Raw genomic sequence first — 22,064 nt, 5'->3', positions numbered from 1 at the left:
CCCGCTGGGGGCTCTTTGTAGCTGCCTCCCCCATGGTCCCGTCTGCCCCCCAGGCCCACATCACCTTGGCGGACGGATCCCCGGCCCGCCGTGTCCCCGTGTGGGTCTCAGCCCAGGAGTCGGGGGGCCGCTCGCACCCCGAGAGCCAAGTGACGACAGACGAGAACGGGGCCGTGATCTTCCCCCTCAACCTGGGTCCTGAAGCCAGCGCCCTCACCGTGAAGGTACCGCCCGGAGGGGCGCGGCCAGGATGGGGGGCGGGAGGGGGCAGGGAGGGATTGGGGTGGGGGGCAGGTGGAGGAAGGAGGGGGATGCTTGACGGGGGTGGGGAGGGCTCGGGGGAAGGGGGCGGGGCTGGACACTCCCCTGAGCCTTACCCCCCCACAGGTGGTGGCGGGGGAGAGGAACCCGGGGGAGGGGACCCTGCAGGTGGCGGCGGTCCGCTCGGACAGTGGGAACTACCTGCTGCTGGACACCCAGTTCTCGGGCGTCGCCCGGCCCGGCCAGTCGCTCCCCGTGACTCTCAAGGCCCTCGGGCCCGGCAGCGTCTCCCACTTCTACTACATGGTGAGTGCTCCCTGCAGCCCCGCCCTCTGCCCCCTACCCTCTGCATTGCCCCACTGCCCCCCACGGCGCCCCTGCCCTGTGCCCCCTACCCTCTGCATTGCCCCACTGCCCCCCACGGCGCCCCCGCCCTGTGCCCCCTACCCTCTGCATTGCCCCACTGCCCCCCACGGCGCCCCCGCCCTCTGCCCCCTACCCTCTGCATTGCCCCACTGCCCCCCACGGCGCCCCCGCCCTGTGCCCCCACTACTCTCTAGTGTTACACTTCGGTTCGGTGATGTGGTGGGAGCCTCCAGGGTTAAAGCCGACTACCCAGTGAACACTACTGGATGATGGTGACACAAATGGTTTTTATTAAGTTTAATGATTTTTTTTATCAAAACTAACAATTAGGAAATGGCTTTTTAAACTCGCAATTGCCCAGTGCTTACAGGGAGAAAACCCTACACTTAGCTGTACTTAACTAATTACAAACTTCTTTGATTACAGTTCACCTAGACCAAATCACTGGCTCTAATTCGCTTAACAAAAAATACAAAACCAAAGCCCGTAGAATGAGAATCAAAACTCGGCCCAAGCCAGCCCCTCTCTGGTCCTTTTAGGGAAGCTGGTGGAGTGAGTCATAAATCTACGTTTACAACTTAACAGCTCCCGGGCTTCTATTTCTAACACTCCCACTTAACCGAAATACAACACTGCGACACCACACAAAAGCACACACTTCACAGTGTGGTTAGCAGAACTGAGATACGCTTTACAGAAGTCCACAGTGAAATGAACACCATTTAACGATGAATGAAACCAGTAACGAATCCATTTACGCAATTCGTACACATCCCGCAACGATAACAACACAGACCCGCTAGAACGCGGCGCATGCGCAGGACTCGCGCACCCCTAGGTTTGACTCGAAGGGGGGAGGCAGCCTCGTGCCCTCAATACACGGAACCTCCGTCGAGCAAAGGGGTGGAGGGTCTTTTATACCGAAAGGGTGTCTGATGCCATGCCAGGGGCTGCATTTGGCAGGGATGCGGTAGCGTGCCGATACTGCCCTGGAGGAGTTTTCGGGATGGACGCGTGAGCCCCGCATGGGCGGGACTCGATGGGGCGTGGCTGGTGTGGGACACTCGTGTTTTATTACCCTGTTTGCTTTTTCTCTTGCCTCTAAGACCGGCCAAGCTCCGGTCCAACCAGGCTCCTCTGTAAGCGCCGCTGGGCGCTATCTAGCCAGGCCGCCTCCCTGTTCCTGGTGCCTGTGAGTCCCTGGATGCCTGTAGGTCAAATTCCAATCACAGAAAACTGCATCGCGCTTCCCATGCGCCTCTGAGCATCTCCCGGCCTGGGTTTTCTGTGAGGGGCCTTGTGAGGCAGGACGGGCTGTGCGCGATGGCCATGGATGGAAAAAGCCTGCAGTACAACATCTAGCACCCCCATTCCCCCTGGTGCCCCCAGCATCTCCCAGTGCCCTGCAGTCTCCCTCAAGTTCCCTGGGGCCATGGGGTAGCTGTGGGTCTCTGCCGGCAGGTTCTGCACAGAGGCTCCATCGTGGCGGCACACGCCGTGGCCTGGACGCCCGTCACCGTGGTCTCCATCCCCATTACGGCTGATTTGGTGCCGGCCTTCCGGCTCGTGGCCTTCTACCGGGTGGGCGAGGAGGTGGTGTCCAACTCGCTGTGGGTGGACGTGCTGGACAGCTGCAAGGGGAAGGTAACACAGGAGGGGGAGGGGGGAAGTTTGGGGCAGGGAGGTGGGGGTGCCCTGTATGTTTTGGGGAATGTGTGGGGCAGAGTTTGAGGCGGGTGAGGTGCTGTGTGGTGGGTGGGGTGTGGGGTGGCGAGGAGGTGCCTGGGGAGGCTGTGGGGTGAGTGGCGGGGATCCCCTTAACTCTGCCCTCCGCCCCGCAGCTGGAACTGCAAGTGGACCCAGGCAGCAGGGAGCTGCACCCGCACAGCATGCTCCAGTTCTCCGTGGTCACCGACACCCGCGCCTCCGTCTCCCTGGTGGCCGTCGACTCGGCCGTCTACGTGGTGAACCGGCAGCACCGCTTCACGGCCGCCAAGGTGCGGCTCCGCCCCCTGCCCCGCTCGGAGCGCCCCCGGCTGGGCCATCGCCCCCCCCGTGCCACCCGGCTGCCAGGCTCTCGAGGGGGCTGGCCGGGTGCCCAAGGGTGGTGCCGGGGGGCTGGCCGGGTGCCCAAGGGTGGCGCGGTGCCGGGGGGCAGGCCGGGTGCCCAAGGGTGGTGCCGAGGGGCAGGCTGGGTGCCCAAGGGTGGTGCCGGGGGGCTGGCCGGGTGCCCAAGGGTGGTGCCGGGGGGCTGGCCGGGTGCCCAAGGGTGGAGTGGTGCCGGGGGGCAGGCCGGGTGCCCAAGGGTGGTGCCGGGGGGCTGGCCGGGTGCCCAAGGGTGGTGCCGGGGGGCAGGCCGGGTGCCCAAGGGTGGAGTGGTGCCGGGGTGCTGGCCGGGTGCCCAAGGGTGGTGCCGGGGGGCAGGCCGGGTGCCCAAGGGTGGAGTGGTGCCGGGGTGCTGGCCGGGTGCCCAAGGGTGGTGCCGGGGGGCAGGCCGGGTGCCCAAGGGTGGAGTGGTGCCGGGGGGCAGGCCGGGTGCCCAAGGGTGGTGCCGGGGGGCAGGCCGGGTGCCCAAGGGTGGAGTGGTGCCGGGGTGCTGGCCGGGTGCCCAAGGGTGGTGCCGGGGGGCAGGCCGGGTGCCCAAGGGTGGAGTGGTGCCGGGGGGCAGGCCGGGTGCCCAAGGGTGGAGTGGTGCCGGGGTGCTGGCCGGGTGCCCAAGGGTGGTGCCGGGGGGCAGGCCGGGTGCCCAAGGGTGGAGTGGTGCCGGGGTGCTGGCCGGGTGCCCAAGGGTGGTGCCGGGGGGCAGGCCGGGTGCCCAAGGGTGGTGCCGAGGGGCAGGCCGGGTGCCCAAGGGTGGTGCCGAGGGGCAGGCCGGGTGCCCAAGGGTGGAGTGGTGCCGGGGTGCTGGCCGGGTGCCCAAGGGTGGTGCCGGGGGGCTGGCCGGGTGCCCAAGGGTGGAGTGGTGCCGGGGTGCTGGCCGGGTGCCCAAGGGTGGTGCCGGGGGGCTGGCCGGGTGCCCAAGGGTGGAGTGGTGCCGGGGGGCAGGCCGGGTGCCCAAGGGTGGTGCCGGGGGGCTGGCCGGGTGCCCAAGGGTGGTGCCGGGGGGCAGGCCGGGTGCCCAAGGGTGGAGTGGTGCCGGGGTGCTGGCCGGGTGCCCAAGGGTGGTGCCGGGGGGCTGGCCGGGTGCCCAAGGGTGGAGTGGTGCCGGGGGGCTGGCCGGGTGCCCAAGGGTGGTGCCGGGGGGCAGGCCGGGTGCCCAAGGGTGGTGCCGGGGGGCTGGCCGGGTGCCCAAGGGTGGTGCCGGGGTGCTGGCCGGGTGCCCAAGGGTGGCGCCGGGGGGCTGGCGCTTGTGACACTGAACCACGTGGGGCTACTGGCCGTGACCTACGACCTCTCTGCCTCGACCTATGACCTTAGTGTGGCCAACCCATTAGGAGCAGATGGTTGTTGGCCCCTTGGGTTTGACCTCTGACCCCCAAGCTGAACCTGGCCCGATTGGCCGGTCACAGCCTGAGTCTAAGGGCCGCTGGCCCCGGCCTCACCCCTAGCGCTTGGGTTTGACCCTCGACCCCTCGGGTGACCTGTGACCCCGAACAGTCAATGGCCAGGGAATTGGGGTGAGCATGGGCGTGGCCAAAGGGACCCGATGGGAGAATGACCCTCCCCCTTCCGTCTGCTGCCAGCTTCTCTGCCCCGCCCGCAACTTCTCTGCCCCGCCCCCAGTTTCTCTGCCCCGCCCCCAACTTCTCTGCCCCGCCCCCAGGTGTTCGCGGCCATGGACAGCTACGACCTGGGCTGCTCGCCGGGCGGGGGGGCCGATGCCTTGGGGGTCTTCGGAGACGCCGGCCTGGCCCTGCGCGTGGAGAAGCTGGAGAGCCCGCTGCGGAGGGGTGAGGACGGGGGGTGTCTCAGACGGGTTGGGGGGCCGCAGCCGGCCCCAGTTTGACCCCCCGTGTGTTTGCACCCTAGGGCCCGGCTGCGGGCAGGGCGCCCAGCGTAGGAAGCGCTCGCTGGACTTCCAGGTGCAGATCCGCGAGAGGGGTGAGTGTGGGGAGGAAGGGGGCCTCTGCGAAGGGGGCAGCGTCCCCCCACACCTGTGCCCGTCCCCTCCCCCCACCCCTGCTCCCCCAGCCCCTCCTGCTCCCCCATGCACCCAGCCAGCCCCCCTGCCCATCCGGGTGCTGCGGATCCACCGGCTCACAGCTGCCCCTCCGGACATGGGGCAGCAAAGAGCCGAACCGGGAAAAGCCCCTTTGCCTCTGCAGGCCCTGGGTCCAGAAACCTCCCCCCCAGAACCGCCAGGCCCAGATCGGGGGGGGGGGGGAAGGGTCGTGGGCACCCTCCAGTGCTTCTGATCCCTAAAACCCAGGGGGACTGGAGCCCACCCCAGGCGCACCCCTGCCCCTCCAAGGGCTTGAAAAAAGACGAGGAACACAAGCCGGGGTTTCGGGGAGCCGACCCCTCAGCCAGCGGGGCACCCCTCCCCCCAGCATCGCCCTTCCCCCCCGGGCTCCCCTAATTCCCAGCCCCCTCTCGCTTGGCTCTCCTGGCCTCCGGCCCCCCCCGAGCTTGACCCCTTCGTGGCCGGGCTGCCCTCCGCCTGTCCCGCACAGCCCCACTGCCTCCGAGACAGACCCTCTGGGTTCTGGCCTCCTGCACCCCCCACAAGCTCTGCCCCACGGCCCCGCGCGAGGCTCTGACGCTGTCCCCCAGCCGCGCAGTACAAGGGCGACCCGGGGGCCCAGCGCTGCTGTCGGGACGGGATGACGCGGGTGCCGATGCGCCGGACGTGCGAGCAGCGAGCGACGCGGATCCAGGGCCCCGACGCCGCCCGCTGCAAGACCGTCTTCCTGGACTGCTGCCAATTCGCCACCCGGCTCCGCCGCCGGGCCTGGAGCTCCGGGGGGCTGGCCCGGGGTGAGCCGGGGGGGTGCTCTGGGTCCCCGCGCTGCACCGGGCCCCCGGGAACTCCTGGGGCGGGGTTCGGGGAAGGGGGGGGCCTGTCCGTGGGGGCGGGGGGAGGGAGTGGGGGAGGAGCCGTGCTCTGGGCTGACCCCCCCGGCTCCGCCCCACAGTGAACGCCGAGGAGGACGAGGACAATTTCTTCGACGACGACTGGGTCCAGACCCGGAGTGTCTTCCCCGAGAGCTGGCTCTGGAAAACCATCAGCGTGGACGGCAGGAGCTGGTCAGCGCCCCCCCCCTCAGCATCAGCCCCCCCCCCCTCCGGGGCGCCCCTCCCCCTCCCCCGCAGCATCAGCCCCCCCCCTCCGGGGCACTCCTCCCCCTCCCCCGCAGCATCAGCCCCCCTCCGGGGCGCCCCTCCCCCTCCCTCGCAGCATCAGCTCCCCCTCCCTCCGGGGCGCCCCTCCTCCGCTGCCGGCCCCTCCCCCGCAGCATCAGCTCCCCCTCCCTCCGGGGCGCCCCTCCCCCTCCCCCGCAGCATCAGCTCCCCCTCCCTCCTGGGCGCCCCTCCCCCTCCCCCGCAGCATCAGCCCCCCCCTCCCTCCGGGGCGCCCCTCCCCCTCCCCCGCAGCATCAGCTCCCCCTCCCTCTGTGGTGCTCCCAGCCCCACGTCAGCCTCCCCTGAGCTAGCCGAGTCCTGCCTGCTGTGCTCTGCCCCCCCAAAACAGCCCGTCACCCAGCAGAGCCTCCAATAGCCCCAGCAACAGCCCCTCCCCCTCCAGTGTCTCTCCCCAGGTAAGGGGGTCGCCCGGGCCCTTCTTCCCCCCCTGTCCCATGTTCCCCCCTCGCTGGGACCTGCTGGGCCAGTCACTGGGGTCTCCCCTCTGCAGCCCCTTGTCTGGCGTCTGGGCGGAGCCGCCCGTGTGCTCTGAGCAGGGCCGGGGGCACCAGACACCGGCTCCAGTTCTGGGCTGTTCCCTGAAACAACAAACACCCCCCTTGTCACATTGACCAGTAACACCCGGGCTCTGAGCCCCCCTGCACGCAGCCCCCCGAACCCCCAAATCTCCCTCCCCTTCTCACATTGACCAGTAACACCCGGGCACTGAGCCCCCCTGCACGCAGCCCCCCGAGCCCCCAAAACTCCCCCCTTGTCACATTGACCAGTAACACCCGGGCACTGAGCCCCCCTGCACGCAGCCCCCCGAACCCCCAAAACTCCCCCCTTGTCACATTGACCAGTAACATCCAGCACTGAGCCCCCCTGCACGCAGCCCCCCGAACCCCCAAAACTCCCCCCTTGTCACATTGACCAGTAACACCCGGGCACTGAGCCCCCCTGCACGCAGCCCCCCCACCCCCAAAACTCCCCCCTTGTCACATTGACCAGTAACACCCGGGCACTGAGCCCCTCTGCACGCAGCCCCCCGAACCCCCAAAACTCCCCCCTTGTCACATTGACCAGTAACACCCGGGCTCTGAGCCCCCCTGCACGCAGCCCCCCGAACCCCCAAAACTCCCCCCTTGTCACATTGACCAGTAACACCCGGGCACTGAGCCCCCCTGCACGCAGCCCCCCGAACCCCCAAAACTCCCCCCTTGTCACATTGACCAGTAACACCCGGGCACTGAGCCCCTCTGCACGCAGCCCCCCGAACCCCCAAAACTCCCTCCCCTTGTCACATTGACCAGTAACATCCAGCACTGAGCGCCCCTCTGCACGCAGCCCCCCGAACCCCCCAAACTCCCCCCTTGTCACATTGAACCAGTCACACCCGGGCACTGAGCGCCCCTCTGCACGCAGCTCCCCCACCCCCAAACTCCCTCCCCTTGTCACATTGAACCAGTCACATCCAGGCACTGAGCGCCCCTCTGCACGCAGCCCCCCGAACCCCCAAAACTCCCCCCTTGTCACATTGAACCAGTAACACCCGGGCACTGAGCCCCTCTGCACGCAGCCCCCCGAACCCCCAAAACTCCCCCCTTGTCACATTGACCAGTAACACCCGGGCACTGAGCCCCTCTGCACGCAGCCCCCCGAACCCCCAAAACTCCCCCCTTGTCACATTGACCAGTAACACCCGGGCACTGAGCCCCTCTGCACGCAGCCCCCCGAACCCCCAAAACTCCCTCCCCTTGTCACATTGACCAGTAACACCCGGGCACTGAGCCCCTCTGCACGCAGCCCCCCGAACCCCCAAAACTCCCCCCTTGTCACATTGACCAGTAACACCCGGGCACTGAGCCCCTCTGCACGCAGCCCCCCGAACCCCCAAAACTCCCCCCTTGTCACATTGACCAGTAACACCCGGGCACTGAGCCCCTCTGCACGCAGCCCCCCGAACCCCCCAAACTCCCTCCCCTTGTCACATTGACCAGTAACACCCGGGCACTGAGCCCCTCTGCACGCAGCCCCCCGAACCCCCAAACTCCCCCTTGTCACATTGAACCAGTCACATCCGGGCACTGAGCCCCTCTGCACGCAGCCCCCCGAACCCCCCAAACTCCCCCCTTGTCACATTGACCAGTAACACCCGGGCACTGAGCCCCCCTGCACGCAGCCCCCCGAACCCCCAAAACTCCCCCCTTGTCACATTGACCAGTAACACCCGGGCACTGAGCCCCTCTGCACGCAGCCCCCCGAACCCCCAAAACTCCCCCCTTGTCACATTGACCAGTAACACCCGGGCACTGAGCCCCTCTGCACGCAGCCCCCCCACCCCCAAAACTCCCCCCTTGTCACATTGACCAGTCACACCCGGGCACTGAGCCCCTCTGCACGCAGCCCCCCGAAGCCCCAAAACTCCCTCCTTGTCACATTGACCAGTAACACCCGGGCTCTGAGCCCCCCTGCACGAGCCCCCCGAACCCCCAAAACACCCCCTTGTCACATTGACCAGTAACACCCGGCATTGAGCCCCCCTGCACGCAGCCCCCCGAACCCCCAAAACACCCCCTTGTCACATTGACCAGTAACACCCGGCATTGAGCCCCCCTGCACGCAGCCCCCCGAACCCCCAAAACTCCCTCCCCTTGTCACATTGACTAGTAACACCCGGGCACTGAGCCCCCTGCATGCAGCCCCCCGAACCCCAAAACTCCCTCCCCTTGTCACATTGACTAGTAACACCCAGGCACTGAGCCCCCCTGCATGCAGCCCCCCAAACCCCCAAAACTCCCCCCTTGTCACATTGACCAGTAACATCCAGCACTGAGCCCCCCTGCATGCAGCCCCCCGAACCCCCCAAACTCCCCCCTTGTCACATTGACCAGTAACATCCAGCAGTGAGCCCCCCTGCATGCAGCCCCCCAAACCCCCCAAACTCCCCCCTTGTCACATTGACCAGTAACATCCGGCACTGAGCCCCCCTGCATGCAGGCCCCGAACCCCAAAACCACACTGTGACGTAGTGGGGGGACTTGCTGGGCTGTGGTGACCTCTGCTGTCTGGAGCAAGACCCAGCAGGGAAAACCTCACTATGCAAAGGTGATAGAAATGGAGCCGTGTTAGTCTGGGGTAGCTGAAGCAAAATGCAGGACAATGTAGCACTTTAAAGACTAACAAGATGGTTTATTAGATGATGAGCTTTCGTGGGCCAGACCCACTTCCTCAGATCAAATAGTGGAAGAAAGTAGTCACAGCCATAGATACCAAAGGATACAATTAAAAAAAAGAACAAATATGAAAAGGACAAATCACATTGCAGAACAGGAGGGGGATGCGGTGGGGGGAGGGGGGAAGGAAGGTAAGTGTCTGTGAATTGCTGATATTAAAGGTAGGGAGAGTGGGATGTTTGTGAGTTAATGGTATTAGAGGTGATAATTGGGGAAACTGTCTTGGTAATGGGTGAGATAGTTCAAATGTTTGTTAAGTCCTTGTTGGCAAGTGTCGAATTTTAACATGAATGACAGTTCAGAGGATTCCCTTTCAAGTGCAGATGTAAAAGGTCTTTGTAGCAGAATGCAGGTGGCTAAGTCATTTAGAGAGTGTCCTTTCTGGTTAAAGTGGCAAGAAACTGTTTTCTCTTTGTGATCTTGTCTGATATCTGTTTTGTGGGCATTAATCCTTTGGCGAAGTGTCTGAGATGTTTGTCCAATGTACATAGCAGACGGACACTTTCGGCACACGATAGCATAGATTATATTTCTGGATGCGCAGGAATATGTGTTCTTGATCTTATAACTCACTTGGTTAGGTCCAATAATGGTATCAGCAGAATGAATATGTGGACAAAGCTGGCAACGGGGTTTGTTGCAAGGGAAGGTACCAGGGTTGGTATTAGTGTGGTATGTCCTGTGGTGGTTGGTAAGAATCATCTTGAGGTTAGGTGAAGCAAAATGCAGGACAATGTAGCACTTTAAAGACTAACAAGATGGTTTATTAGATGATGAGCTTTCGTGGGCCAGACCCACTTCCTCAGATCAAATAGTGGAAGAAAGTAGTCACAACCATATATACCAAAGGATACAATTTAAAAAAAATGAACAAATATGAAAAGGACAAATCACATGGCAGAACAGAAGGAGGATGCGGGGGGTGGGAAGGGGGAGGAAGGAAGGTAAGTGTCTGTGAATTGCTGATATTAAAGGTAGGGGAGTGGGATGTTTGTGAGTTAATGGTATTACAGGTGATAATTGGGGAAACTGTCTTGATAATGGGTGAGAAAGTTCAAAGACTTGTTAAGTCCTTGTTGGTAAGTGTCGAATTTTAACATGAATGACAGTTCAGAGGATTCCCTTTCAAGTGCAGATGTAAAAGGTCTTTGTAGCAGAATGCAGGTGGCTAAGTCATTTAGAGAGTGTCCTTTCTGGTTAAAGTGGCAAGAAACTGTTTTCTCTTTGTGATCTTGTCTAATATCTGTTTTGTGGGCATTAATCCTTTGGCGAAGTGTCTGAGATGTTTGTCCAATGTACATAGCAGACGGACACTTTCGGCACATGATAGCGTAGATTATATTTCTGGATGCGCAGGAATATGTGTTCTTGATCTTATAACTCACTTGGTTAGGTCCAATAATGGTATCAGCAGAATGAATATGTGGACAAAGCTGGCAACGGGGTTTGTTGCAAGGGAAGGTACCAGGGTTGGTATTAGTGTGGTATGTCCTGTGGTGGTTGGTAAGAATCATCTTGAGGTTAGGTGGTTGTCTATAGGAGACTATGGGTCTGTCTCCCAGAGCCTCTTTGAGTATGGTATCCTGTTCCAATATAGGCTGTAGTTTCTTGATAATGTGTTGGACAGGTTTAAGTTGGGGGTTGTAGGTGATGACAAGTGGTGTTCTATTGTTGGTTTTCTTGGGTCTGTCTTGAAGTAGATGGTTTCTAGGTATTCGTCTGGCTCTTTCAATTTGCTTTTTTGTTTCTCTGGGTGGGTAGTTGAGATTTATAAATGCTTGGTAGAGATCCTGAAGCTTCTGGTCTCTGTCAGTGGGGTTAGAGCAGATGCGGTTGTATCGAAGGGCTTGGCTATAGACGATGGATCGTGTGGTGTGTTCTGGATGGGAGCTGGATGCATGTAGGTAACTGTATGAGTCAGTGGGTTTTCTGTAGAGAGTGGTGTCTAATTTTCCATTGTTGATTTGTACGGTGGTGTCCAGGAAGTGGATCTCTCGTGTAGAATGGTCCCGGCTGAGGTTGATGGTGGGGTGTAGGTTGTTGAAATCTCTGTGGAATATCTCCAGTGTTTCTTGGCCATGTGTCCAGATCATAAAGATGTCATCGATGTACCGTAGGTAGAGGAGGGGTGAAAGGGGACGGGAGTTGAGGAAACGTTGTTCTAGGTCAGCCATAAAGATATTAGCATACTGTGGGGCCATGCGTGTACCCATGGCTGTGCCGCTGATCTGGGGGTATAAGTTGTTCTCAAACTGGAAATAATTGTGGGTGAGAACAAAGTTCCATAGGTCTGCTCTCAGGTTGGCAGTGGTGTCCTCCGGGATAGTGTTTCTAATTGCTTGTAATCACCTGTTGAACCAGACACCCCCCATGGAGAGGAACAAAGGAAGGGGAATGCGGCCCTGGCTGGGGGGCAGGGCTGGAAGAATGTGGTTTGGTTGCTGTCTGGGAGCGTGGAGGAGACAGCCTAAGCAAGCGGCTGGAGTTTAGGGGCCCAGTCTCCCCCATCTCAAGGGGGCCTGAGGCATCCTAGCCCAGCTCTGGGACCAGATTCCATCTGTGCTGTGCTGTGTCCTGGAGAGGCAATAAACTTCCTCTATTCCCCCGGCTGGTGCAGTCTGTTTGTGCCATTTCGGGGTGCAGGAGACGGGGGACCCCCAACGCGCCGTCACACCCCCCCTTGTCACATTAACCAGTCACATCCGAGCACTGAGCGCCCCCCTGCATGCAGCCCCCCCAAACCCCCCTTTGTCACATTAACCAGTAACACACGGGCACTGAGCGCCCCCCTGCATGCAGCCCCCCCAAACCCCCCTTTGTCACATTAACCAGTCACATCCGGGCACTGAGCACCCCTCTGCATGCAGCCTCCCCCGAACCCCCAAAACTCCCCTCTTGTCACATTGACCAGTAACACCTGGGCACTGAGCCCCACTGCATGCAGCCCCCCGAACCCCCAAAACTCCCCCCTTGTCACATTGACCAGTAACACCTGGGCACTGAGCCCCCCTGCATGCAGCCCCCCCCGAACCCCCAAAACTCCCCCCTTGTCACATTAACCAGTCACACCCGGCACTGAGCCCCCCTGCATGCAGCCCCCCCCGAACCCCCAAAACTCCCCCCTTGTCACATTAACCAGTCACACCCGGCACTGAGCCCCCCTGCATGCAGCCCCCCGAACCCCCAAAACTCCTCACTCCCTCACACCTTCAAGCAGCTTGACACCCCCCCCTTCTGTCTCCCACAGGCAGAAGCATGTGGTCCCCGACTCCATCACCACCTGGGAGATCCAGGCCGTCAGCATGTCCCAGGACAATGGTCAGTCCCGTGGGGCTGTGGGGGGCCCTGCTGGCGGGTGCCTGTAGCCCAGCCCGGCCCGGCGGGGGGGGGGGGGGGGACCGCCCCAGGGCAGTGGCTAAAACCAGTTCTCCAAGTTAAGGGAGAGGCCGGACAAAGGGAGCGAGCGCTGGGGGAGGGTCAGTCTGGGGCTGGAGCAGGAGGGAGACAGACAGTCCTGGGACCGTGGGGCGATGGCCTACGCCCGACTGCTCAAGGCAGAGCTGGGGGGGCTGTGCAGGGAGAGGGGCCTGCCCGTGGGGAAAGCGACCAAGGCCCAGCTGATCGCCCGGCTGGAAGAGAGTGACCCCTCCAGGGGCCTGGATCCTGTCCCGGCGGGGAGCAGCCAGACCCCCCCGGGGAGCGACTCAGGCTCTCAGACCGGAGGGGGGGCTGGAGCCCGCCAGAGAGATGCGGGGCCCACCAGGCCACGCTCCGCCAGCCGCGGTTCGTCCAGGGCGGGGTCCAGCCCGGCAGAGCTGCGGCGGCTGGAGATCCAGCTGCGGATGAAGGAACTGGAGGTGCAGGACCGAGCGAGGCAGCGGCAGCATGAGCTGGCCATGGCGGAGCGGAGGAGCCGAGGGGCCCCGGCTGCGGCGAGTGGGGAGGACCCCAGGGGGCCCGGGGCGGCCAGGCGCTTGGAGCAGCTCGTGTTGGCCCCGTGTAAGGACGCGGGGGACATGGACGGGTTCCTCAGCGCCTTCGAGCGGGCCTGTGAGCTGCACCGGATCCCCCCGGCCGACCGGCTCCGGCACCTCACCCCCTTGCTGGAGCAGGAGGCCGCAGGGGTGCTCAGCCAGCTGGAGGACCTGAAGCCGGGCGACTACGAACGGGTCAAGGAGGCCCTGGTGCACAGGTTTGGGCTGACCCCCGAGATATACAGGAAGAAGTTCCGGGGGGCGCAGAAGGGGCCAGGGGAGACCTATGTGGACCTGGCCTCCCGCCTGGCGCAATACGGCCGCAAGTGGGTGTGTGGGGCCGGAGCCCGGAGCCCAGAGGAGCTGCTCAGGCTGGTCATGATGGAGCAGTTCTACGCCGCCTGCCCGCCCCGCCTGAGGCTGTGGCTCAAGGACCGGAGGCCAGAGACCCCCCAGGAGGCCGGGAGGCTGGCGGACGAGTTCACGGAGAGCCGGGCCGGGGGTGAACGGGAGTCCCGGAGAGAGAGGGAATCGCGCAGAGACCGGATCTCGGCTGAGCGACGGAGGGAGGCACCGACGGGGCGAGCCCCAGGGACCAGGCCCAGCCGTCCGCCCCCCAGAGAACCAGCCGGGGCCCGGGCAGAGCCGGCCCGAAGGGACCCGCAGGACCTGAGCTGCCATCGCTGCGGGCAGAGGGGCCACAAGAGGGCTCAGTGCCCCAGGCACCGGGACAGGCCCCACGACCTGGGACTGTCCAGGGTTTACTGGCTGGAGCAGGGGCCCGGCGGGCAGCCCTCAGCCCAAAGCGGGGGAAAGGCGGCCCAGGCCAAGGCCTCCCGGAGCCCTGGGGAGCCAGGGGCAGGTCTCTCCCTGTACCGGGTGGGGCAGGGCCCCCGGCGGAGCGAGAGCCTCGGGGCCCTGGAGGTGGGTGGCAGGGGGGTGACGGGTTTCTGGGCCCTGGGGGCGGAGGGGACGCTGGCCCGGCAGGTCGGAGCCCCAGACCACATGGTGCCCGACACTCCGCCGACCCCGAGGGGCACAGACGGGTCCCGTTTCAGGTGCCTGTAGCCCGGGTGCATCTGCAATGGGGGCTGGGGCGCAGGGGGGGGGGGCTCTGTGACCCGGGGCCCCCTGTGCAGTGAGGTGTGTGGGGCGCAGTGGGGGGGGGGGGGCTCTGTGACCCGGGGTCCCCCTGTGCGGTGAGGTGTGTGGGGCGCAGTGGGGGGGGGGCTCTGTGACCCGGGGCCCCCTGTGCGGTGAGGTGTGTGGGGTGCAGTGGGGGGGGGGGGGGCTGCCTGCTCTGTGACCCGGGGCCCCCTGTGCGGTGAGGTGTGTGGGGCGCAGTGGGGGGCTGTCTGCTCTGTGACCCGGGGCCCCCTGTGCAGTGAGGTGTGTGGGGCGCAGTGGGGGGGGGGCTCTGTGACCCGGGGCCCCCTGTGCAGTGAGGTGTGTGGGGCGCAGGGGGGGGGGGGGCTCTGTGACCCGGGGCCCCCCTGTGCGGTGAGGTGTGTGGGGTGCAGTGGGGGGGGGGGGGCTGCCTGCTCTGTGACCCGGGGCCCCCTGTGCGGTGAGGTGTGTGGGGCGCAGTGGGGGGCTGTCTGCTCTGTGACCCGGGGCCCCCTGTGCAGTGAGGTGTGTGGGGCGCAGTGGGGGGGGGGCTCTGTGACCCGGGGCCCCCTGTGCGGTGAGGTGTGTGGGGTGCAGTGGGGGGGGGGGGGGGGCTGCCTGCTCTGTGACCCGGGGCCCCCTGTGCGGTGAGGTGTGTGGGGCGCAGTGGGGGGCTGTCTGCTCTGTGACCCGGGGTCCCCCTGTGCAGTGAGGTGTGTGGGGCGCAGTGGGGGGCTGTCTGCTCTGTGACCCGGGGTCCCCCTGTGCGGTGAGGTGTGTGGGGCGCAGTGGGGGGCTGTCTGCTCTGTGACCCGGGGTCCCCCTGTGCGGTGAGGTGTGTGGGGCACAGTGGGGGGCTGTCTGCTCTGTGACCCGGGGCCCCCTGTGCGGTGAGGTGTGTGGGGCGCAGTGGGGGGCTGTCTGCTCTGTGACCCGGGGCCCCCTGTGCAGTGAGGTGTGTGGGGCGCAGTGGGGGGCTGTCTGCTCTGTGACCCGGGGTCCCCCTGTGCGGTGAGGTGTGTGGGGCGCAGTGGGGGGCTGTCTGCTCTGTGACCCGGGGTCCCCCTGTGCAGTGAGGTGTGTGGGGCGCAGTGGGGGGCTGTCTGCTCTGTGACCCGGGGTCCCCCTGTGCAGTGAGGTGTGTGGGGCGCAGTGGGGGGCTGTCTGCTCTGTGACCCGGGATCCCCCTGTGCGGTGAGGTGTGTGGGGCGCAGTGGGGGGCTGTCTGCTCTGTGACCCGGGGTCCCCCTGTGCGGTGAGGTGTGTGGGGCGCAGTGGGGGGCTGTCTGCTCTGTGACCCGGGGTCCCCCTGTGCAGTGAGGTGTGTGGGGCGCAGTGGGGGGCTGTCTGCTCTGTGACCCGGGATCCCCCTGCGCCGTGAGGTGTGTGGGGCGCAGTGGGGGGCTGTCTGCTCTGTGACCCGGGGCCCCCTGTGCAGTGAGGTGTGTGGGGCGCAGTGGGGGGCTGTCTGCTCTGTGACCCGGGGTCCCCCTGTGCGGTGAGGTGTGTGGGGCGCAGTGGGGGGCTGTCTGCTCTGTGACCCGGGGTCCCCCTGCGCCGTGAGGTGTGTGGGGCGCAGTGGGGGGCTGTCTGCTCTGTGACCCGGGGCCCCCTGTGCAGTGAGGTGTGTGGGGCGCAGTGGGGGGCTGTCTGCTCTGTGACCCGGGGTCCCCCTGTGCGGTGAGGTGTGTGGGGCGCAGTGGGGGGCTGTCTGCTCTGTGACCCGGGGTCCCCCTGTGCAGTGAGGTGTGTGGGGCGCAGTGGGGGGCTGTCTGCTCTGTGACCCGGGGTCCCCCTGTGCGGTGAGGTGTGTGGGGCGCAGTGGGGGGGCTGTCTGCTCTGTGACCCGGGATCCCCCTGTGCGGTGAGGTGTGTGGGGCGCAGTGGGGGGCTGTCTGCTCTGTGACCCGGGGTCCCCCTGTGTGGTGAGGTGTGTGGGGCGCAGTGGGGGGCTGTCTGCTCTGTGACCCGGGCCCCTGCCCTGGGATGGGGGATTCTCGCTGACTCTCCCAAAGGTGTGTTAACCCAGACACCCAGGCTCAGCCCCCAGGGAGGGACACAGGGAGGGGAGAAGAGGCTGGGCTGGGGGCGATGGGTGGAGGTGCCCCGGCCCCGCCCTGGTACCCACGTCCCGTCTGTGCTGGGCCGTGTCCTGGAGGAGCAATAAACCCCCCTGTTCTACCGGCCGGTGGAGTCTGTTCTTGCTGCTACGGGGGGCAGGGTCGGGGCCCCCGACTGCGTCGTCACCGGGGCCAAGGGGGGCCCCAGGGAAGTGGGGGAAGCGGGGGGGGACCTAGAGGAGGGGCCAGACGGACCCCGCAGGGCCCTGGGCACCGCCCGTAGCCAGAGCCAGCGAGGGGCTGGGGACCCTGCCCCGGGGGCCCATCCCAGCAGACAGAGCCGGGCCGGGCTGGGACTCCGGCCCCAGGCAGTGGGGGGGGGGTCAGGCCCCCTGCCCGGCCCCAGGCAGTGGGGGGGGGTCAGGCCCCCAGCCCGGCCCCAGGCAGTGGGGGGGGGGGGTCAGGCCCCCAGCCCGGCCCCAGGCAGTGGGGGGGGGTCAGGCCCCCAGCCCGGCCCCAGGCAGTGGGGGGGGGGTCAGGCCCCCAGCCCGGCCCCAGGCAGTGGGGGGGGGGGGGTCAGGCCCCCAGCCCGGCCCCAGGCAGTGGGGGGGGGGGGGTCAGGCCCCCAGCCCGGCCCCAGGCAGTGGGGGGGGGGGGGTCAGGCCCCCAGCCCGGCCCCAGGCAGTGGGGGGGGGGGTCAGGCCCCCAGCCCGGCCCCAGGCAGTGGGGGGGGGGGTCAGGCCCCCAGCCCGGCCCCAGCTGCTCAATTCCTGCCCAAGGCGCAGGCGGATCCCTCCTCGGGGGGGGGGGGGCAGGAGAGGTTCCGGCGGGAGGGGGATTCCTGGGCCGGGAATGGCTCCCCCCGGGAAGGTGGGGGATGGGTCCAGCGGCAGCTGCTGGTGCCCCAAAAGTATCGCCCAGGCTGCTACACCTGGCCCATGACGCCCCCTTCTCGGGGCACCAGGGGATCCGGCCCCCCCGGCCGTCTGTCCAGCCCCCCGGCCGTCTGTCCAGCCCCCCATCCGTCTGTCCAGCCCCCCGTCCGTCTGTCCCCCCGTCCGTCTGTCCAGCCCCCCCGTCCGTCTGTCCAGCCCCCCCGTCCGTCTGTCCCCCCGTCCCTCTGTCCAGCCCCCCCGTCCGTCTGTCCAGCCCCCCATCCGTCTGTCCAGCCCCCCCGTCCGTCTGTCCCCCCGTCCGTCTGTCCAGCCCCCCCGTCCGTCTGTCCAGCCCCCCCGTCCGTCTGTCCCCCCGTCCCTCTGTCCAGCCCCCCGTCCCTCTGTCCCCCCGTCCCTCTGTCCAGCCCCCCGTCCGTCTGTCCCCCCGTCCGTCTGTCCAGCCCCCCCGTCCGTCTGTCCCCCCGTCCCTCTGTCCAGCCCCCCCGTCCGTCTGTCCCCCCGTCCCTCTGTCCAGCCCCCCGTCCGTCTGTCCCCCCGTCCCTCCCCCTCCCTCTGTCCAGCCCCCCCGTCCGTCTGTCCCCCCATCCCTCTGTCCAGCCCCCGTCCCTCTGTCTGTCTGTCCCCCATCCCTCTGTCCAGCCCCCCGTCCCTCTGTCCCCCCCGTCCCTCTGTCCAGCCCCCCGTCCCTCTGTCCGTCCGTCTGTCCCCCCGTCCCTCTGTCCAGCCCCCCGTCCGTCTGTCCATCCCCCCCCCTCTGTCCAGCCCCCCGTCCGTCTGTCCCCCCATCCCTCTGTCCAGCCCCCGTCCGTCTGTCCAGCCCCCCGTCCGTCTGTCCCCCCGTCCCTCTGTCTGTCCCTCCGTCCAGCCCGTCTGTCTGTCCAGCCCCCCCGTCCGTCTGTCCAGCCCCCGTCCGTCTGTCCCCCCGTCCCTCTGTCCAGCCCCCGTCCATCTGTCCCCCCCCATCCCTCTGTCCAGCCCCCCCGTCCGTCTGTCCCCCCATCCCTCTGTCCAGCCCCCCGTCCATCTGTCCAGCCCCCGTCCGTCTGTCCCCCCATCCCTCTGTCCAGCCCCCGTCCGTCTGTCCCCCCATCCCTCTGTCCAGCCCCCGTCCGTCTGTCCCCCTGTCCATCTGTCCAGCCCCTCCGTCCGTCTGTCCCCCCAGCCCAGCCCCCCGTCCTGTCCCCCTGTCCGTCTGTCCAGCCCCCCGTCCGTCTGTCCCCCCATCCCTCTGTCCAGCCCCCGTCCGTCTGTCCCCCCATCCCTCTGTCCAGCCCCCGTCCGTCTGTCCCCCTGTCCGTCTGTCCAGCCCCCCCGTCCGTCTGTCCCCCCCATCCCTCTGTCCAGCCCCCCCGTCCGTCTGTCCCCCCATCCCTCTGTCCAGCCCCCGTCCGTCTGTCCCCCTGTCCGTCTGTCCAGCCCCCCGTCCGTCTGTCCCCCTGTGCCCAGCCCCCCGTCTGTCTGTCCCCCCATCCCTCTGTCCAGCCCCCGTCCGTCTGTCCCCCCGTCCATCTGTCCAGCCCCCCGTCCGTCTGTCCCCCCATCCCTCTGTCCAGCCCCCGTCCGTCTGTCCCCCCATCCCTCTGTCCAGCCCCCGTCCGTCTGTCCCCCTGTCCGTCTGTCCAGCCCCCCCGTCCGTCTGTCCCCCCATCCCTCTGCCCAGCCCCCCGTCTGTCTGTCCCCCTGTCAGTCTGTCCAGCCCCCCGTCCGTCTGTCCCCCCATCCCTCTGTCCAGCCCCCCGTCCGTCTGTCCCCCCGTCCATCTGTCCAGCCCCCCGTCCGTCTGTCCCCCCATCCCTCTGTCCAGCCCCCGTCCGTCTGTCCCCCCATCCCTCTGCCCAGCCCCCTCCGTCTGGTCCCCCATCTGTCCCCCCATCCCTCTGTCCAGCCCCCGTCCGTCTGTCCCCCCATCCCTCTGTCCAGCCCCTGTCCATCTGTCCCCCCATCCCTCCCATCCATCCATCCCCCCAGCGTCCCCCCATGGGTTCCCGTCCGTCCCGCCCCCCGCTGACCGGCTCTGCCCCACAGGGATCTGCGTCTCCGACCCGCTCAGCGTCCGCGTCTTCCAGGATTTCCACGTCTCGCTGCGGCTGCCCTACGCCGTCAAGCGCTTCGAGCAGCTGGAGCTGCGCCCGGTGCTGTACAACTACCGGGAGCAGCCTGTCAACGTGAGGCCCCTCGGCCGCCCCCAGCCCGGCCCCCCGCGGCTCCTGGCCCCTCGCTCTCGGCCCCCCGCGGCCCCCAGCCACGTCCATCAGTCCTGCCCCATGCAGGCCCCAGCCACCCCCTCACTCCTGCATCCCCACACCTTCGGCCGTGCCCCACTCCCGCCCCACGCGCCCCCTCGCTCCCACCCCTCATGACTCCCCCAGTCACGACCCTCACTCCTGCCCCCCGCACGGCCCCCAGCCACCCCCTCACTCCTGCACCCCCACCCCCTCAGCCATGCCCCAGCCCCGCCCCACGTGCCCCCAGCCCCGCCCCTCGCGCCCAGCCCCGCCCCTCGCACCCAGCCCCGCCCCTTGCGCCCCGCCCCTCTCTGCTGCCCCCCTCAGCCCCCGGGCCGGTCTCCCGCAGGTGTCGGTGGAGCTGGTGCGCCGGGAGGGGCTCTGCTCGCCGGCGACGGGGGGCCGGATGCGCAAACAGGCCGTGCTGGTGCCGGCCCAGGGGGCGCTGGCCGTGCCCTTCGCCGTGGTGCCCATGGGGGCCGCCGAGATCCCCATCACCGTGACGGCCGTGGGGCCCTGGGGGCTCGGGGACAGCATCCAGCGGAGCCTGCGTGTGGAGGTGAGGGGGGGCTGAGCCCCACAGAGCTCCCGCCCGCCCCTCCCCCACCTGCTCCTTTCCCCTCTGCCCCCCCCCCCGTGCTGGGACCGAGCTGACCCCCCCTCTCGCCCCCCAGAGCGAAGGGGCCACCCAGATACAGGAGATCAACTACGAGCTGGATTCTGAAGGTGGGCGACCCTGGGAGGGGGAAGGGGGCTCGGGGAGGTCTGGGGGGGCAGGAACAGACTAGAGGTGGGGGGGCACTGAGGGGAGCCGGAGGGGGAAGCGGGGGCAAGGGGAGGTGGGGAGGCACTGAGGGGAGCCGGAGGGGGAAGTGGGTGTGTCGGGGAGCAGGGGGAGGTGGGGGCACTGAGGGGAGCCGGAGGGGGAAGCAGGGGGTGTCGGGGAGCAGGGGGAGGTGGGGGGCACTGAGGGGAGCCGGAGGGGGAAGTGGGGGTGTCGGGGAGCATGGGGAGGTGGGGGGCCCTGTGGGGAGCCGGAGGGGGAAGCAGGGGGTGTCGGGGAGCAGGGGGAGGTGGGGGGCACTGAGGGGAGCCGGAGGGAGAAGCGGGGGGTGTCGGGGAGCAGGGGGAGGTGGGGGGCACTGAGGGGAGCCGGAGGGGGAAGCGGGGGGTGTCAGGGTGCAGGAAGAGGTGGGGGGCACTGAGGGGAGCCGGAGGGGGAAGCGGGGGTGTTGGGGAGCAGGGGGAGGTGGGGGGCACTGTGGGGAGCCGGAGGGGGAAGCGGGGGTGTCGGGGTGCAGGGGGAGGTGGGAGGCACTGTGGGGAGCTGGAGGGAGAAGCGGGGGGTGTCGGGGAGCAGGGGGAGGTGGGGGGCACTGAGGGGACCGGAGGGAGAAGCGGGGGGTGTCGGGGAGCAGGGGGAGGTGGGGGGCACTGAGGGGACCGGAGGGAGAAGCGGGGGGTGTCGGGGAGCAGGGGGAGGTGGGGGGCACTGAGGGGAGCCGGAGGGGGAAGCAGGGGGTGTCGGGGAGCAGAGGGAGGTGGGGGGCACTGAGGGGAGCCGGAGGGGGAAGCGGGGGGTGTCGGGGAGCAGGGGGAGGTGGGGGGCACTGAGGGGACCGGAGGGAGAAGCGGGGGGTGTCGGGGAGCAGAGGGAGGTGGGGGGCACTGAGGGGACCGGAGGGAGAAGCGGGGGGTGTCGGGGAGCAGAGGGAGGTGGGGGGCACTGAGGGGAGCCGGAGGGAGAAGCGGGGGGTGTCGGGGAGCAGGGGGAGGTGGGGGGCACTGAGGGGACCGGAGGGAGAAGCGGGGGGTGTCGGGGAGCAGGGGGAGGTGGGGGACTGTGGGGAGCCGGAGGGGGAAGCGGGGGTGTCGGGGAGCAGGGGGAGGTGGGGGGCACTGAGGGGACCGGAGGGAGAAGCGGGGGGTGTCGGGGAGCAGGGGGAGGTGGGGGGCACTGAGGGGACCGGAGGGAGAAGCGGGGGGTGTCGGGGAGCAGGGGGAGGTGGGGGGCACTGTGGGGAGCCGGAGGGAGAAGCAGGGGGTGTCGGGGAGCAGGGGGAGGTGGGGGGCACTGAGGGGACCGGAGGGGGAAGCAGGGGTGTCGGGGAGCAGGGGGAGGTGGGGGCACTGAGGGGACCGGAGGGAGAAGCGGGGGGTGTCGGGGAGCAGGGGGAGGTGGGGGGCACTGAGGGGACCGGAGGGAGAAGCGGGGGGTGTCGGGGAGCAGAGGGAGGTGGGGGGCACTGAGGGGAGCCGGAGGGGGAAGCGGGGGTGTCGGGGAGCAGGGGGAGGTGGGGGGCACTGAGGGGAGCCGGAGGGGGAAGCGGGGGTGTCGGTGGGGGACAGGTGGGTGTGGAAGTGTCTGGGGAGACTGGGGACGGGGGGTGTCTACGTGGGGCGGGTGGGGGGCTGCCGGGTTCCTGCCTGACACCCTCTGCCCCACAGTCTTGCGCGGCCGCCAGCTGGAGATCCCGGGGGCGCTGCCCCCCAACGCCGTGCCCCAAGCGGAATCCAAGATGAGCGTCCGTGTGACAAGTGAGCGACCCCTCCCCCACACCTGTCCCCTCCCCCTCTCCCCTGCCCTGGGGGGGCTCTGGGGCCTTGGGGACACGGCGGGACAGCCCCCCCCCCAGCCAAGCGGAGAGCTCCCCCC

At 67.3% G+C, this 22,064-nt stretch overlaps 2 protein-coding genes across 3 annotated transcripts in view; both read left to right on the top strand.

Moving 5' to 3' along the window:
* C4A (complement C4A (Chido/Rodgers blood group)) overlaps window positions 1–22,064 on the top strand; it is a 46,613-nt gene that overhangs the window by 5,481 nt on the left and 19,068 nt on the right. For both annotated transcript variants that reach the window (XM_089771609.1, XM_089771608.1), the window contains exons 11-23: window positions 54–224; window positions 388–567; window positions 2,089–2,271; window positions 2,469–2,624; window positions 4,391–4,517; window positions 4,597–4,668; window positions 5,341–5,544; window positions 5,703–5,814; window positions 12,394–12,464; window positions 19,209–19,348; window positions 19,758–19,967; window positions 20,083–20,134; window positions 21,857–21,946. In XM_089771609.1, the coding sequence (XP_089627735.1) occupies window positions 54–224; window positions 388–567; window positions 2,089–2,271; window positions 2,469–2,624; window positions 4,391–4,517; window positions 4,597–4,668; window positions 5,341–5,544; window positions 5,703–5,814; window positions 12,394–12,464; window positions 19,209–19,348; window positions 19,758–19,967; window positions 20,083–20,134; window positions 21,857–21,946 (1,768 nt within the window). The remainder of the gene's footprint in view (window positions 1–53; window positions 225–387; window positions 568–2,088; window positions 2,272–2,468; window positions 2,625–4,390; window positions 4,518–4,596; window positions 4,669–5,340; window positions 5,545–5,702; window positions 5,815–12,393; window positions 12,465–19,208; window positions 19,349–19,757; window positions 19,968–20,082; window positions 20,135–21,856; window positions 21,947–22,064) is intronic.
* On the top strand, window positions 12,514–16,413 carry LOC149522019 (uncharacterized). Its single transcript, XM_089771610.1, has one exon. The coding sequence runs from the start codon at window positions 12,677–12,679 to the stop codon at window positions 14,186–14,188; it is 1,512 nt and encodes a 503-aa protein (XP_089627736.1). The 5' UTR covers window positions 12,514–12,676; the 3' UTR covers window positions 14,189–16,413.

Source organism: Pelodiscus sinensis, chromosome 19 (assembly GCF_052426305.1).
Source record: "Pelodiscus sinensis isolate ZL-2025 chromosome 19, ASM5242630v1, whole genome shotgun sequence".
NCBI classification, from domain to species: Eukaryota; Metazoa; Chordata; order Testudines; family Trionychidae; genus Pelodiscus; species Pelodiscus sinensis.
The sequence above is the reverse complement of the archived record's forward strand: the minus strand, read 5'-3'. Positions and strand labels throughout refer to the sequence as shown.

What these genes read in the sequence shown, in the direction of transcription:
- LOC149522019 (XM_089771610.1), top strand. Translation starts at nt 12,677, where the DNA reads ATGGCCTACGCCCGACTGCTCAAGGCAGAGCTGGGGGGGCTGTGCAGG.